Genomic DNA, 18398 nt, shown 5'->3' on the forward strand with positions numbered 1-18398 from the left:
AATGTTTATTGATAATGTTGCATAGCATGTTAAAGTTGCCTTTCACAGTATTGTAAAAAATATTTTTCAATCACATGTTAAAATGCAGACTTATCCAATACAGATAAATAACTGTTCAAAGCACTGATTTTCAAATAGCTACTTGACCAAGTGGGACCCGTTGGGGCACGTCCCCTCAATGCGCGGTTGCAGGAGGGGGAGGGGGGTCGGCCTGCGGCGTCACACACACAAACTAACCACGCACACGCACACACAACAACCCCCCCCCCGATATTATATTAATATTATTAATTTGTTCCTTTTCCCCATCCCCCGCTCTATCCACTCACGCATAGCCCCCAACTGCACAAGTGTTGCTAGAGAGAGGGGGAGGGGTGGAGAGTGAGAGGGAGGTAGAGAGGATGGTTGGGGGGGCGTGGCGTCACAGAGGAGAGTTGGTTCCCGAACGCAATACTCCACCAATCACCCGTAGATACCAATACTCACAAAGGGATTGGGAGGGGGTAGAGAGGGAGTGGGAGGAGGTAGAGAGGGAGGGGGAGGGGTAGAGAGGGGAGGGGGATAGAGAGGGAGGGTAGAGGGAGAGGGAGAGGGGCACAGAGGGAGGGAGGTAGAGACCCCAACCCATCTGCCTCCGCATTTCCCTCATCCTCCTCCACTCACTCCCATTCCCTGCTGCAGCATCTACCCAGGTCGTAGAGCAGCCCCAGGGTCTGGAACTCAGCCTGGTTCTCGTACTCAGCCCGGCCCTGGCTGCAGACTGCGGCCGTCAACTCGGCCGCCGCAGTCTCCAGTCCTGGCCCTGACCCAAACCCCGAGCTCGGCCCTCACTCCTGCTCCAGCCCAGGCCAAATCGCTGGGCTAGGCCCACGGCAGCAGCCTCCCCGGGCGGGCGTCAACCCAAGGACCCCGAGCGAGGCCGCGGGCGGACGTGGACCCAAGGACCCCAAACGAGCGACGGACATGGACCCGAGGACCCTGAGCGAGGCCGCTGGTGGTCGTGGACCTGAGGACACGAGCGAGGCCATGGGCGGGCGTGGATCCGAGCGAGGCTGCAGTCGGGCGTGGACACGAGGACCCGAGCAAGGCCGCGGGCGGGCGTGTGTGAAACGGGTGCCAACCTGAGCCATGGTGCCCGCCCACCTCATTGTGACGTCAGAATGAAGCATCAAGGAGTGCATCAAGCAGTGAGACTGAAGGGCCTGTCCCACGAGCATGCGGCTCCATGCGGCAAGCGTGACCTAACGGGCCGGTCCTACCAGCCGCGCATGCGGCAAGCGCGACCTAACGTGGTCGCTTGAGCCGTACGGCCTCGCGGGGCCGGTCCCACTTAGATCGCCGGAGCCGTATGGAGTTGTGCGGAGCTGGTCCCGACATCGCGCGGGGCTCCGAAAAACTGATCGTGTTCTAAATTTCCGCACGGCAACGGCCTGCCGGCCCGCACCCGCATTGAGGCCGTTCGCACCGCCTCGACGCTGTACGCCCGTCAGACTTCGCTCGAACTTCACATCACTCACTCAACACCCGTGCGGATGGCGTCGAGGCGGCTGCTGGCTTTAGGTCGTGCTTGCCGCATGGAGTCGCATGCTTGTGGGATAGGCCCTTGAAGCAGGTCGACCGTTGGGTAGGTGAAGCGTTTGAGGAATGTTCTGGAAATGCAGCCCTCCCCCTGATGTCACTCGAAGGTCTTGAAATATTCTGTGTGTGAAACGGGCTCCGAGCCGAGCCACCGTGGCCGCTGACCGCATTGTGACATCATCAGTGGAAGCTGGTCGTTTTAAAATTTTTGTTAAACTTTAATCAGCAATAAGTCATGAAATAAAGCATAAAATCTTAAGTGAAGCTGTTCACTGCTTAGAGAGGAAAAATGTCAGAATATGTAAAAAGCTTATTGTTACGCGTAGTTTTGTGAAAATAAAAAGACACATACATATACACACATACAAGATGAGAGTTTTAAAGTTATATAGATAGATACCTCTGTATCAAAAGTTGGGTTATAGTCATTGTATCCTGAATACAAATCCTCTTCATCTAGTGCTGCCAAATGTACGTGCTCCATTATTCCACCCTGTGAAACAAACACAGATAGTTAAAACCAATGTTGCAACCAATGTAGTATTTTCTTGCACATTAAGCTTGTCAGTGAAATTTACAGGTATATTTTATACCACTTCTTCCTTGTATGTTTACATACTTGGCTAATAAATTAATTACAATTAACATCTGATTCTGGCTAGTCTCATTATTCCCCAAAATAACATTCTGCAAATCATTTTTGAGGTGGTGCAAGCTAGGCAACATTCAGACTGAGAACACTTGTCATAAGCAAGCCTTTTAAATGTTATCAGTAAATTTTCCGTGGTGTTATTCATGGTTAGATACGTTTTGGTTTGTGAAAATGTGTTACTCTTAGAGTATGACACAAGGGAACAGGCATTAATTGTGAGCAACGTATTATTAAATTATTATTATATTTCAACTGTATCTCAGCTGGTGCAATTCTCACCAAAAAATCTTTGACAAAATCCAATTTTGAAGAACAAGTCAAGTCAAGTTTATTTGTCACATACACATACGAGATGTGCAGTGAAATGAAAGTGGCAATGCTCGCGGACTTTTGTGCAAAAGACAAACAACAAAACAACCAAACAAATTATAAACACAATCATAACACACATATTCTTTTACATAATAAATAATGGAAGGAAAAACGTTCAGTAGAGTTAGTCCCTGGTGAGATAGGCGTTTGCAGTCCGAATTGCCTCTGGGAAGAAACTCCTTCTCAACCTCTCCGTTCTCACCGCATGGCAACGGAGGCATTTGCCTGACCGTAGCAGCTGGAACAGTCCGTTGCAGGGGTGGAAGGGGTCTCCCATGATTTTATTAAGTCTGGAATTGCACCTCCTGTTGTATAGTTCCTGCAGGGGGGCGAGTGAAGTTCCCATAGTGCGTTCGGCCGAACGCACTACTCTCTGCAGAGCCTTCTTGTCCTTGGCAGAGCAATTCCCAAACCAGATGGTAATGTTCCTGGACAAGATGCTTTCCACCGCCGCTGCGTAGAAGCACTGGAGGGTCCTCGGAAACACTCTGAATTTCCTCAATTGCCTGAGGTGGTAAAGGCGCAGCCTTGCCTTACTCACGAGTGCCGAGGCGTGTGATGCCCATGTCATATCCTCGGAGATGTGGACTCCCAGATATTTAAAACAGTTCACCCTATCCACAGGATCCCCATTTATCCTCAATGGGGTGTACGTCCTCGGATGATGTGCCCTCCTAAAGTCCATGATCAGCTCCTTCATTTTTTTGATGTTCAAGAGGAGGCTGTTATCCTGACACCAGAGTGCTAGATCAGCCACCTCCTCCCGGTAGGTCTTCTCATCGTTGTCTAAGATCAGGCCCACCACCACAGTGTCATCAGCAAACTTAATTATTGAATTGGAGCTGAACCTAGCCACACAGTCATGTGTGTACAGGGAGTACAATAGGGGGCTGAGGACGCAACCCTGGGGCGATCCTGTGCTCAGGGTGAGGGACTCCGATGTATTCCCTCCCATCTTGACTACCTGGGGCCTGGCGGTGAGAAAGTCCAGGACCCAGGCACACAGGGAGGTGTTGAGCCCCAATTCCAGTAGCTTCCTGGCCAGTCTGGTGGGGACTATCGTGTTGAAGGCTGAACTGTAGTCTATGAACAGCATCCTCACGTAGCCCCCCTTCTGTCCTTGGCAGAGCAATTCCCAAACCAGATGGTAATGTTCCCGGACAAGATGCTTTCCACCGCCGCTGCGTAGAAGCACTGGAGGGTCCTCGGAAACACTCTGAATTTCCTCAATTGCCTGAGGTGGTAAAGGCCACCTGATGGGAGTCCAGATGGGAGAGAGCGGTGTGCAAGACCTGCGAGACCAATAAGTTACCCCAGATATCCTTATATTAGTCAGGATATAAATTACAATATAATCAACACCAAACGAGATAAGCTGATCACCCCCACGGTGCTATTTATTTGTGGAAGCTTGTGATGCGCAATTTCCTTTTATTATAACAGTAACCACCTTTCAGTGGGACTCTAAAGTGGTAAATACCCAGACCATATACAACCACTCGATAAATGTTTTTATTCCATTATATAGTGTTGTAATTTTTACAATTTATACAATGCTGTGGATGTGGGCGCAACCCACGGGCAGTTTTCTCTCCCCTGTTATAATCAGTCAGTGCCATTTCATGCAAATAAGAAAACCTGCCCCGAGTAAAGCTAAAGCGCCTATGAATGGACGATGCCACGTTAATCGTCGTAAATACCTCTCGGGTCGCTGGTGGGCGCCAACAGCTATACAGTTGATTCAAACCCGATTCAAACCCGATTCAAACGCTCTCCGCCGAACGGCCGCTACCCGACAACAATCAGAGTGCGCCCCCTTCCCACAATGCCGAGCGCCCTCAGGTCGACGGACAGAGCAAGCATGGACAGAGCTGATTGGACGAGATGGAGGGTCGATTCCCGTGTCCCGATGAGAGGGCGGATATCATTGGCTGCGGGGCCGGGCGGGGCGGGTACGCGTGGTCGTTGCCGTGAGACCGGTGAGTACACAACAAAGATACTCCTCTAGTATCGTTGGTACGCACCAGTATACACGGACTCATGCGGCGAATGGAGGGAGAAACAGGAGACGGCGGTTTTACATGTCATGGCAAGGAGCTGCAGATGCTGGTTTAAGCCAAAGAAAGGCACAACATGCTGGAGTAACTCAGCAGATTAATGGAGATGATTATTCGGGTCGGGACACTTCCTCAGACTAATGGCGGGGGAGCTGGGAGAAAGTAGGGCACAGTTCATAAATTATAGAAGCAGAATTAGGCCAATCGGCCCATCAATCAAGCTGATCTATCTCTCCCTCTCAACCCCATTCTGCTGCCTCCTCATAACCCCTGATACCCTTACTAATCAAGAATCTGTCAAACTCCAGCTTAAAAATATCCATAGTAGCAATGTTACAAAATTTTGAGATTTAAAAAATCAAGTCTGCAATTTATCCCATCAGATAAGGCATAAAAAGAAGTTTAATTTGACACCTAATTCACTTTCATATCTTCAGTATTAAAAACGTTATGGTCATTTACATACTCGGAAATTAACATCTTGTTCCCTATTGATTTTCCATTGACTTAACACAAAAGTTGTGATCAAGGACAGTGAAATGGCCATAACTTTATTAAAAATTAAGAGAACTGAAAGACATTTTCAGTTATTATAGATAGAAGCATTCTGAAACAAATATTAAACAATTTTACTTGGATGACCTGAAATTAAAGCATATAATAATAATAATAATAATAATAATAATAATAATAAACTTTATTACAGACTCAGGTCCAGCCAAGGGGCAACATTACATTAAAAATGCATTGCATATCAAATATCAAAAATACAGATAAAATCTTGGTATATCACATAAAAACATCATAATTTATATATATTTAAAAAAAAACACAATACATAAGTTAAAAATCCAGATTAAAAGATGATCAATGTCCTACAACGAGACAACGATACCAGTGTCTCCACAGCTGGGATTCGTAGCGTGTAGTTTGACAATGCCACAATAAGCACATTTTTAGCCATTTATCCTGCAAATCAATGTATACATGTGGTGTCTTAGGATAGCTTCTAAAGTACCGACTCCTGCAGCCACAAACATATTACTGGCACTACACCATCCAGGTTGCCTTAGCTCTCTGCATACTAGTCTTTAAATAGTTCGACCACAGGTGCGCAGTGTAGAGTGGTGTCTAGTATGCTCTAAATAGCGACACCTTCACCACATCTGCACACGCACCAAATTTACGCAAGAGAATATTCGCCTGTACATACAGCATGCATCGTTGCCTATAAATATCCTCATCATCTGTCATTTGTTCTGTAATAATATGCCCTAGATATTTTATCTTATTACTGACACTGAGATTATTGTCAGACAATTTAAAATCAGGATATTTTAGACATTTATCCTCTTTGGTTCTACAGATCATAATAGCACTCTTATTAGCATTATATTTAATGTCATGTTCCACACCATACACAGAACATATAGTAAGGAGCTGCTGGAGACCAGCGCTAGATGGACTAAAGACCACAAGATCATCTGCATACATAATATGGTTCACTAAAATATTACCAATCACGCACCCAGTGTTACAGGCTTTCAATTGTTTAGACAGATCAGCAATATCTTCTTCTATATTACTAAAAGTCTGTTCTTGACCGGTTTTGGCCATCTGTGCTGCAATTTCCGAGAGAACGCCGCCACCTACGGCCGTCATTTTTGGCCATCTTGCTCAGAGCCCCCCTCCGCCGTATGTGTGCTGATGATTTTTCACGTCGATGAAAAATGACAGATATTAATGTTTTTACAAAATTTCCCATTCTCCCTGCTGCCCCTGCTGGCGGCAGGGGGAAGGGACTATAAAACCAGGAAGTGGTGTGCCTCAATCAGTGTCTGCAAGCTGGAGCAAAGATCTTATAGCAGCTCTAAGATCTTATAGCTGCTCTAAGATCTTTGAGCTGGAGGAAAGCAGAGGGTCACGTTTCTCTGAACTGTGAATAACACTGAACACATGTCTACTCAAACGTAAGTGGCCTTATTGGTTCTAAAACGCTTGCAGAATGTGTCTATTGGTTCTAAAATATTTGCAAAAAGTGTCTATTGGTTCTAAAATGTTTGCAAAAAGTGTCTCTTTTGGTTCTACAATGCCTGCAGAATGCGTCTTTTTTAGGTTCTCCCCCCCCCCCTTTCCTCTTCCCCCCCCCTCCTCCTCCCCCCCCCCCCCCCCCCCCTCCCCCCCCCCCTCCTCTCCCCCCCCTCTCCTCCTCCCCCCTCTCCTCTCCCCCCCCCCCTCTCTCCCTCCCCCCCCTCCCCCCTCCCTCCCTCTCCCTCTCCCCCCCTCCTCCCTCCCCCCCCCCCTCCCTCCTCCCCTCCTCCCCTCCCCTCCCCCCTCCCCCCCCCCCTCTCCTCCCCTCTCCTCTTCCTCTCATCTCCCCCCCCTCTCCTCTCCTCCTCCCCCCTTTCCTCTCCTCTCCTCAGCCCCCCCTCTCCCCCCTCCTCCTCTCCCCCCCTCCTCTCCCCCCCTCCTCTCCCCCCCCTCCTCTTCCCCCCCCCCTCCCCTCCTCCTCCCTCCCCCCCCCTCTCCTTCCCCCCCTCCTCTTCCCCCCCCCCCCCTCCTCTCCCCCCCCTCCTCTTCTCTCCCCCCCTCCCCCCCCTCTCCCCCTCTTTTTCCTCCTCCATCCCCTCCCCTCCCCCACCATTCCTCCCCTAAACCCCCTCCGCTCCACACACCCCTCCCTCTCCCCCTTCCCCCCCCTCCCTGCCACCCTCCCTCCCCCACCTTTCCCCCCTCCCCTCTCAGCACACCCCCTCTCTCTCCCCCTCTCTCCCCCCTCTCCCTCTCTCTCCTCTTCTCTCCCCCTCCTCTCCCCCCCCCCCCCCCCTCCCCCCCCCTCCCCTCCCCCTCTCTCTCTCCTCTCTCTCTCTCTCTCTCTCTCTCTCTCTCTCTCTCTCTCTCTCTCTCTCTCTCTCTCTCTCTCTCTCTGTCTGTCTGTCTGTCTCCCTCTCACTCACTACCTCACTCACTCTCTCTCTCTCTCTCTCTCTCTCTCTCACTCACTATCTCTCTCTCTCTGTCTCTCTGTATCTCTCTCTCTCTCTCTGTCTCTGCCCCTTCTCTCTCTGCCCTCACTCTCTACCCCCGCCCGCCCCCCGCCCCTCTCTAGATGTGACTGCAAGTTGGGGGCTATGCATCAGTAGATAGGGTGGTTATGGGGTAAAAGGAGCAAATTACTAATATTAATATAATATCAAGGGGGTAATTAGCATGAGTGCGGGGATAGTTAGTGTGTGTGACTCTGCGTGCCGCCTCTTCCCCCCCCCCCCACACAACCGCACGTTGGGGGAACAGACCTAACGGGTCTGCACTTGGTCTAGTATAGATTAAAAAGGACTTGGGACAAAATTCCCCCTTGTCTAACACCATTGCTAACCCCAAATGGGGCTGAGACCCTATTGCCCCATTTTATTTGCATAGTCTGGTGGGCATTCCAGTAGGCCAGAATTCTAACAATGTATTCAGGCACCCCTATTTGACTCATTTTACCAAACAGCTTTCTGTGATTTACACGGTCAAAGGCTTTGGAAGCATCAATAAAGCACATAAGGATTGAAGAGTTTTTGCCTCTAGATTTGTTTACAATCTCCTTTAGGGCATATATGCATAAGTCAGTGCCATGTTTAGCTTTAAAGCCAAAGTGGTTATCTGTGGAGTTAACACTCATTTATTCTATCCAAAAGAACTCTTTCTAAAACTTTTGACAATATGCTGGCTAAAGCTATGGGCCATATAATTAGTTAGTTACCCAATTATAGCTAATTCCAAAATTCAATTACTAGATCTAAACATCTATCCATTTCTTAAGAAAAGATTAACATTTTTAAATAGACTAAGTGTCCAAAGAACATTCACATAAGAATTCACAATAAAACATGATTTTTAAATCTCATTGACATTAATTTATAGGCCAAATGGAAGGGATTTAGTGTTCAATTGCTGTAAATTAATGGCCATTTAAATCAGCTTGCAAGTGGGATTTACTCGAAAGCGATGGTTTAGAACGCTGCCATTGCGGTGGATTTGAAGCCCATATGCAGCATGAAAGATACTGCGGAATTGAATGGGCCCCCAAGTCAAGTATTCGCAACATAAAATTTTGTATAAAGGGATCTTAAGAAGCCCTTTTTAATGTAAAAATAAACAACCTACCTTGCCTTGTCCCCTACATGAGATCCGTCCTGTTGTCGGCGTTCGCGGCTTTAGAGGATGATTTTTAATCTACTATAACAATTAAATAACCCAATTTAGTTTAAAAATACCTGCAGCAAACGAATTTCGCAGCGATTTTTCGTCAGCAATTAAACAGGCTGGTCAACATCGATTTAAACAGCCTGGAGGAAACGGCGTTTTAAACCCGCCCCCCTCTCAAAGGCGCCAAAGTCGCGCACAGGGGCAGCGGTAGAACTGCAGCGCCGCTGAAGGTAAGTTTTGCAACATACCTATCCATAGTGCTCCACAGCCGTCTGTGGCAATTAATTCCACAGATTCTAAAAAAAAATCCTCATCTCCTTTCTAAAGATATGCCCTTTTATTTTGAGGTCATGGTCTCTGGTCCTGGACTCTCCCACCAGCGGTAACATCCTGAATGAATGAATGAGTGTATGAATGAATAAGTTTATTAACCACGTATGTACACATAAAAGGAATTCCATGGTGTTCCGCTTGCAAGTAACAGCACAACATACAGTAAACAATTAAGAATAAAACATAGTTTAAACATGTAAATGAAATAAAATATCAGAGCAAAAGGAGGCTACAGACTTTTGGTTATTGAGTAGAGCTATTGCTCGTGGAAAAAAAAAGCTGTTTTTATGTCTGGCTGTGGCAGCTTTGACAGTCCGGAGTCGGAAATGCTTCAAAGAGTTTGTGGCCACGGTGAGAGGCATCAGAGATGATCTTACCCGCTTGCTTCCTGGCCCTTTCAGTGTACAATTTGTCAATGGAGGTACTTTAAACTTTGTCCCCATCACTGTAAAGCTATGCCCTGTAGATTTGGAAATTTCCGCCTTTGGCAAAAGATTCTGACTGTACCATATCTATGCCTCGCATTATTTAATATGCCTCTATCAGGTGTCCCTGCAACCTTCAGTATTCCAGTGAAAACAATCCAAGTCTGTCTAACCTCTCCCTGTAGGTATGTTCCAAAGCCTACCTGAATCGTCGCTGAGAATCTGTCCCAGCCTGTGTGTGTGATTTTGCCGCTGTTTTGAGGGGGCGGGTTTAAAACGCGATTTTCACTAGGCTGTTGCAATCGAAAATGTTCAGCCTAGTAAATCATTAACGAAAAATCGCTGAAAGACCCCGTCGCAAAAGGTATTATTAGTTTTTATGGCCTTGTATAATAGTTATAGTAGTTTAAAAATCACTCTAAACCCGCGACCTCTCGCAGCCCCAGGGTTTTATAATGCAAACAATTAAAGGTATGTGCCTTATTTTTACATTAAAAAGGGCTTCTTTAGATCCCTTTATACAAGTTTAATGTTGCGAGTAGCTAATTTTGGGCCCATTATATCCTTCAGTATTTTTCTGGGCATTTGAGGGTACTAATCTACCGCAATGTGAACGTTCTAAACCAGCGCGTTCACAGGATCCCACTAGAAAGCTGATTTAAAATGGACTTTAATTTACAGCAATTGAACACTAAATTCCTTCCATTTGGCCTATAAATTAATGTAAATGAGATTTCAAAATCATGTTTTATTGTGAATTATTTGTGAATATTATTTGGACAAATGGGCTATTTAAAAATGTTAATCATTTATTAAGAAATGGACAGATGTTTAGATCTAGTAATTGAAGTTTGAAATTAGCTACACTTGGGTAACTAACTAATTATATGTTTCAATTTCAGGTCATCCAAGTTAGATTATTTTATATTTGTTTCAGAATGGTTCAATCTACAATAACTGAAAATTCCATTCAGTTCTCTTAATTTTTAAGAAGGTTATGGCCTTTTGACAGCACACGATCACAGCTTTTTTGTTATGTTCATAGAAAATCAATAGGGAACAAGATGCTAATTTGCGAGTATGAAAATGGCCATAACTTTTTAAATACTTGAGATATGAAAGTGAATTAGGTGTCAAATTAAACTTATTTTTATGCTTTATCTGATGGGATAAATTACAGACTTGATTTTTTAAATCTCAAAATTTTGTAACATTGCTACTCCCTGTCGCTAATACCCCCTAACCCAATCTCTGCACCCTTTCCTAAGCCTCCACATCCTTCCTGTGATGGAATGACCAGGATTGCATGAAACAATTCAAATAACCAAAGTCCCATAAAGCTGCATAGTGACTGTCTGACACTTATAATTAATGTCTGGACCTGTGAAAGCAAGCATATCAGATTAGTAACAGCCAGATGTATTCAGATTAAAATACTCATCAAGCAACCCAGGATCAATCTAATGAATCTACATAACATTACCTTCAGAGCAAGTTTATCCTTTCCATTAGTGACATGATAGATCAATTGGCCTCCAAATGTTCCATAAATCTCAATGATTTTGATGAAAACTCTGAGAATAAACAACATTGAACAGGGATGACATTGTGGAGTACTTATGTTGTTAACAGGGGTAATCCTGATCTGGCCACTTTAGTTTTCACTATCCACCTTTGCCTGTGTTCTCTTGCACTGTTATAACAAGGTCCAATGCAATCTTGAGAAACAAAATCTCACCTTTAAGTATCGAATATTCTCCAACATCCCATAATATGTTTTGCCTGTCTGTATCAGAACTGACTATTTTGCGCTAAGTTATCCATGTATGATATTTGCTCAATTTTTCTTTCTCCATTAATATGGCCTGACTTGCTGGCAATACCCCATAGCCCCACGATTTCAACCACATAATAATCATTTGCCTGTATAATCACCTCAAAACGACCCCCAATAACCAATTTCACAACTTATCTCCACAGCAATCCTAGCCTCACTGATATTCACTTTCTCCTCTGCATCCGTACAATACTTTCTCCGCAATTGAAAACTATATTTTTCCAGTTCTAATGAAGGGTTTTCGAATTGAAACATTAAATTATTTTCGATTTGTACAGATACTGCACGATCTACTAAGTTTTTTTTCTGGGATTTCCTGCGTTTGTTTAAATTTCCAAAGTCTGCACTTTAATTTTTTTAAATCAATAATACATCCTGTTTATTAATGTGTAGGAAGGAACTGCAGTTGCTGGTTTAGACGTTTCGGGTCGAAACTGACTGGCCCAGTCTGAAGAAGGGTCTCGACCCGAAACGTCACCCTTCCCTCTAGAGATGCTGCCTGTCCCGCTTAGTTACCCCAGCTATTTGTGTGTATATTACCAAAGATTGCTCTAGTATCTGTGTATATTACTGCTATCATTTATGCACCGATTTTGTTCTGTCAATCAAGATCTGTTGGCCAACGGGCTACCGCGTTGGCTTTGACGCTGTTTGAGGGCGCCCCAGAAGTTGCGTCCAGCTTGTTTGTGGAAAGTCTTATCTTAAGAAAAGTCAACATGAGCCGGTGTGGAAAGGGCAACATTTTAATCGTAGGAAGGTAATGACATTGTCTTGGGCTGCAGTGGGCGAATGCATCGAACGTTAGGATAATAAATGATTCGATTTTATGTAAATTGCAATGCGCATGATTTTTTTTTTACTATTTTATTTGTTAGTGGGATCGTTGGACGGAGCTGGGCCATGCTTTTTGCAAGTGCAGGGTACAGAGTCATTCTTTATGATACTGTCCATCAACAGGTCACAAGCGCACTTGAAGATATAAGGTACAGTGTGACGCCACGTACGGAATTTACAGTCCTAATGCTTACAATTTACATTCTGTATCAATGCCAACCTCTAATATAGGGGGGTTTCACGGCAGTCGGGTCACGACCCATGACCCGTACTGTTGCCAAGTGGAGTACACGCAATGAACTGCAGGTAAGCACTGACCATTGTTTCCACCGTAATTATGGAAATCGGGATTAGCGTGAGAGACATTTAGCCTACTTCAGAATTCCAAACGTGAGGAGAAAAGACGGTTGATAGAAGCGAGCGCTGAAGGGACAACAACAGCCAGAGTGCTTGGCGAGCATCGGTCGTTTGCTCACTGCATTTCATCAACAGTAAGGCATTATTTGTGTTTTTCTTGATTCCTTTGGCATCTAAAAAGTTTCAGAAGTGATAAATCTGGCTGTAAAATTTAAAAATCGCCCATGGTTCTCAAGTGGGTTTTTACATACAAAAAGAAAACGCATCTGAAGCAAAATTTACAGCCAGATTTATCACTGAGGCTTTTTAGATACCAAAGGAATCAAGAAAAACACAAATAATGCCTTACTGTTTATGAAATGTAGTGAGCAAACGCGATAATTCCCAATATTTTCAATTCCGTTATCTGCACGGTCAATGTTTGCCAAGCACTTTAGCTGTTGTTGTCCCTTCAGCTCTCGCTTCTCTTTACCTTCATTTCGCTTCACTTTTGGAATTCTGAAGTTGGGTACATGTCTCTCACGCTTACCCCGACTTCCACAATTATTTACATCGCAACAATTCAACATTTTGGCGGTTTTTAACAGGTAGGAAAGTACGTGTTTCTTGCATTAATAACATATACCGGAAGTTACGGATGTCCTCCAGATGGATTGAGCGGCTCCCTGCGTCAAGCCCTATGACCCAGTGACCTTACATGAAACCCCCCTATTGACACAAAATGCTGGAGTAACTCAGCGGGACAGGCAGCATCTCTGGATAGAAGGAATGGGTGACGTTTCAGGTCGAGACCCTTCTTCAGATCTCAACCCAAAACGTCACCCATTCCTTCTTTCCAGAGATGCTGCCTGTCCCCCCGAGTTATTCCAGTATTTTGCGTCTATCTTCGAATTAGACCAGCATCTGCAGTTCTTCCCAACATCTAATACACGTACTTGCATATTTAGATTGGCGGTTGTTTAAATAAAGATACAGGTTTATGAATTTGTCAAGTTCATAATCAATTGCAGAAACATAATTAACAACACTTGAATATATAGTATGTAAACAATTGGTGGAAATAAATAATTGACAACTTATTACAAAGGCAAGTTACAATTTCTGCCACAATGATTAAGCATCAACTTGTTGTTTATATATTTATAGTTGAGCATCTTGGTGTTCATGAACACAATTCATTTTGGAATGGATTACTTAGAGACTTGATAAATTAACTAAAGTAAATGTCTGCCTTTTTTTTAAATTAAGCAGTGATTTCAAAATGTATGACATCTATATTTCCCTGCCTCTCTTTGGGAAAGGGGGTGGGGGAGATAGATAAAGCGAATTATGTTTATCTTCAAGGATGTCAAAATTATTCATTGTAGAATGGCTAGCAATTCTAATTGAATATCCATTTTTCATAATGCTGGCTGTACTTGCTTTAACAGTAATCAGAGTGTATATAGCTATAGAAGTCTACATTCTCTCTGCCAGTTTCCACCAGACAACATGTGCTAACAAATTTTAATCCTTTGTTTCCTTTCTGATAGTCAATGTATCTAAGATGCTATATTTTTCCTATACCCTATGCTAATTTATCCTAGCATCCTCCAGACTTATTAGGAACTACTTTAAAATCTTTGCCCCTCCTATTAAATCTTTCCCATATCATCTTAAATCTATGTTCTTTTGTTCTTGATATCCATACTATGGGTAAAATACTTTGTGCCTTTACCCTGTCTATTCCCCTCATGATCTTGTACACCTCTATAAGATCACCACTCAACCTCCCACTCTCCACAGAATAAAGTCCTAGCCTGCCACTCAACCTCCCACTCTCCACGGTATAAAGTCAACCTCTCCCTATAGCTCAGGCCCTCAAGTCCTGGCAACATCCACGTAAATCTTCTCCGCACTCTTTCTATCTTAACAACATCCGTCCAATTGCAGGGTGACCAAAAATGAACACAATACTCTACATGCAGCCCCAATAATGTCCAGAGATTCAGTGTGGAAATAGACCCTTCGGCTCTGTTTCCATGCTCTGCATTCTTTATCTTCCCCTATTTAGTGTGCTGAAGTGTGACTTAATTGTTTTTATGTGTGGTATATATGATCTGTTTAGACGGCATGCAAACAAGGCTTTTCATTGTACCACTCTACACGTGTCAATAACAACACTGATTGAAGCACTTGATATAATGAATTTTCCATAACAGAAATTGGTTTACATTTCTCGTAGATAGAGTAGGATATAAAGAAAGTGTTTGGAACTGTATTTGTAAATGTGCCGTTATCCTTACACTTTTTAACCACTTCTAGGTGTGCATAGCAAACTAAAAAAGGTTTAAGTAAACAAGTAATTTGTTTAAATCATGAAATGAAATCATTCCCAGCACGCCAGCTGGATATTCTGATTCTTCTTCTGTGCAATAGTTCATGTTAAAAGGTATTTGATTGGCAGAATTTAGACCACTTTCTCAACAGATGCAAACTGAATTATTAATCTTTTGAATTCAAATTCAACTTGATTAAGTATGGATAAAAGTTTTCAAAATTAACAGTGGGAGTGCAGGAGAGGCGGGCCATGAGACTTGTCTATAAAGGAAGAAAGCAATATTGTTCTAAAGAAATAGAATGATTGCTGAAGCAAGCCATTTCATCTACCTGTAGAAAACAGATTAAAGCCACCAGGTTGGAATGACACTACAGGGTTAAATGTGCGACCGTATAGATTAATATTACCAAGTAAAACTCTGGAATGGACTTGTGGTGTGAAAGTTAAGTACATTTAAAATCTTGATAGCTATTGTCAGGGTGGTGCCTTTGGAGGAGGTGGGATGTACACATACAGCCATGTGTACTTGCTACTTACTCCATTGAATTATTCCACGCAGCATGGTGGAATAATTCAAGGTACATTATCAGGCAGCCTCTCATAACAACGAGGATTCTCCTAACTTTGTACACTGGAACAGTAGTTCCTGGGGGTGGTGCCATTCTCATGCTGATTGATCAACTTGCTACATTGATTCAAGAAAAGAGGAAAGAGGCATATGGAAACCTGCTGCATTGCAAAGCGAGTTGCTTGAAGACACAAGGAACTGCAGTTGCTAGAATTTTGCATAGAGTAAGCTAGCCAAGAATATAAAGGAGGATAATAAACACTTCTTTAGTTATGTGAAGAGGAAAAAAATAGTTAAGACCAAAATTGGACCCTTGAAGTCTGAAAGGGGCAAATTTATTATGGGGAACAAGGAAATGGCAGACGAGTTGAACAGGTACTTTGGATCCGTCTTCACTAAGGAAGACACAAACAATCTCCCTGATGTACTAGTAGCCAGATCTAAGGTGACAGAAGAACTGAAGGAAATTCACATTAGGCAGGAAATGGTGTTGGGTTGACTTATGGGACTGAAGGCTGATAAATCCCCAGGACCTGATGGTCTGCATCCCAGGGTACTTAAAGAAGTGGCTCTAGAAATCGTGGACGCATTGGTGATCATTTTCCAATGTTCTATAGATTCAGGATCAGTTCCTGTGGATTGGAAGATAGCTAATGTTATCCCACATTTTAAGAAAGGCAGGAGAGAGAAATCAGGGAATTATAGACCAGTTAGCCTGACATCAGCAGTGGGGAAGATGCTGCAGTCAATTATAAAAGATGACATAGCGGCACATTTGGATAGCAGTAGCAGGATCGGTCCGAGTCAACATGGATTTACTAAGGGGAAATCATGCTTGACTAATCTACTGGAATAATTTGAGGATATAACTGGGAAAATGGACAAGGGAGAGCCAGTGGATGTAGTGTACCTGGACTTTCAGAAAGCATTTGATAAGGTCCCACATAGGAGATTAGTGTGCAAAATCAGAGCACATGGTATTGGGGGTAGGGTGCTGAAATAGTTTTTAAAAATTGGTTGGCAGACAGGAAACAAACAGTAGGGGTTAACAGGTTCCTTTCAGAATGGCAGTCAGTGACTAGTGGGGTACCGCAAGGCTCGGTGCTGGGACCGTAGCTATTTACAATATATATTAATGATTTAGATGAAGGGATTAAAAGTAACATTAGCAAATTTGCAAATGACACAAAGCTGGGTGGCAGTGTGAACTGCGAGGAGGATGCTATGAGAATACAGGGTGACTTGGACAGGTTAGGTGAGTGGGCAGAAGCATGGCAGATGCGGTTTAATGTGGATAAATGTGAGGTTATCCACTTTGGTGGCAAAAACAGGAAGGTAGATTTTTATCTATATGTTGTCAAGTTGGGAAAAGGGGAAGTATAGCGGGATCTGGGGGTCCTTGTTCATCAGTCATTGAAACGAAGCATGCAGGTACAGCAGGCGGTGAAGAAAACAAATGTCATGTTGGCCTTCATAACAAGAGGAGTTGAGTAAAGGAGCAAAGAGGTCCTTCTGCAGTTTTACAGGGCCCTATTGAGACCACACCTGTAGTATTGTGTGCAGTTTTGGTCTCCAAATTTGAAGAAGGACATTCTTGCTATTGAGGCAGTGCAGCGTAGGTTCACAAGGTTAATTCACGGGATGGCGAGACTGTCATATGTTGATAGAATGCAGCGGCTGGGCTTGTATACTCTGCAATTTAGAAGGATGAGAGGATATCTTATTGAAACATAAGATTATTAAGGGTTTGGACACGTTAAAGGCAGGAAACATGTTCCCGACGTTGGGGGAGTCCAGAACCAGGGGCCACAGTTTAAGAATAAGGGGTAAGCCGTTTAGAATGGAGATGAGGAAATACTTTTTCACACAGAGAGTTGTGAGTCTGTGGAATTCTCTGCCACAGAGGGCAGTGGAGGCCGGTTCCCTGGATGCTTTCAAGAGAGAGTTTATCTAACTCTTAAAGATAGTGGAGTCAAGGGATATGGGGCAAAGGCAGGAATGAGTTACTGATTGTGGGTGATCAGCCATGATCACATTGAATGGCGGTGCTGGCTCCAAGGGCCGAATGGCCTATTTCTGCACCTATTGCCTATTGTTTAACACAACTGCTAGAGTAACTCAGTGGGTCAGGCAGCATCTCGAGATGACATGGATAGACAATCGTTCGGGTCAGAACCCCAATCAGAGCTTTATCATTTTTTACAATGTTTCAGACTATTCAGCAATCTTAATTTGTCTATTATGCATGATTTTAATTATAGTTTTCACAATTGCCTGGATTTCTGATAAGGGTTGTCCCTCTCTTGTAATTTAAACCACTCACCGCCCTTCACAGCCTCCCAGAAATGGTTGCTGGTTGCTCCTCGGCTGGTACATTGAATTTTGTCTCTGACTTAATCCCTATTTCCAGCTTCCATTCTGTTACTCAACCAAGGATGATTGTATTGTTTTTTATAAGGACTCCCTCCCCACCCCATCTCCAAGTACTTTTTTTACATTTTTGCTCGTTTATAACAATCAAGAAACAATGGAAATTAAGAAAACAGGAAAGATCTTGGGGGCCTGAGCTGTGGGGGGGAAGGTTAAGCATAGGCTAAAGCTTTATTCCTTGGAGAGCACCAGGATGAGGGGTGATCTTATAGAGGTGTACAAAATCATGAGAGGAATAGATCAGATAAATGCACAGAGTATCGCCCAGAGGAGGGGAATCGTGATCCAGAGGACATAGATTTATGTTAAGGGGGAAAGATTTAATAGGAACCTGAGGGCTAACCTTTTCACATAAAAGATGGTGGGTGTATGGAACGAGCTTCCAGGAGAGGTAAAATTAGCCAGGGACTATCACAATGTTTAATAAACATTTAGACAGGT

At 43.9% G+C, this 18398-nt stretch overlaps 2 protein-coding genes across 2 annotated transcripts in view; one reads left to right on the plus strand and one right to left on the minus strand.

The window, feature by feature from the left end:
• ift88 (intraflagellar transport 88 homolog) overlaps nt 1–4441 on the minus strand; it is a 72441-nt gene extending 68000 nt beyond the window's left edge. Inside the window, exons 1-2 of the mRNA XM_055636983.1 lie at nt 4303–4441; nt 1979–2071 (exon numbers count right to left, since the gene is read on the minus strand). Coding sequence (XP_055492958.1) covers nt 1979–2062 — 84 coding nt within the window. The 5' untranslated portion in view covers nt 2063–2071; nt 4303–4441. The remainder of the gene's footprint in view (nt 1–1978; nt 2072–4302) is intronic.
• A 303-nt stretch (nt 4442–4744) lies between these two features.
• Nucleotides 4745–18398, plus strand: part of cryl1 (crystallin, lambda 1) — a 54779-nt gene continuing 41125 nt past the window's right edge. The window contains exons 1-3 of the mRNA XM_055636986.1: nt 4745–4821; nt 12059–12205; nt 12324–12431. Coding sequence (XP_055492961.1) covers nt 4760–4821; nt 12059–12205; nt 12324–12431 — 317 coding nt within the window. The 5' untranslated portion in view covers nt 4745–4759. The remainder of the gene's footprint in view (nt 4822–12058; nt 12206–12323; nt 12432–18398) is intronic.

Source organism: Leucoraja erinacea, chromosome 6 (assembly GCF_028641065.1).
Source record: "Leucoraja erinacea ecotype New England chromosome 6, Leri_hhj_1, whole genome shotgun sequence".
NCBI lineage: Eukaryota > Metazoa > Chordata > Chondrichthyes > Rajiformes > Rajidae > Leucoraja > Leucoraja erinaceus.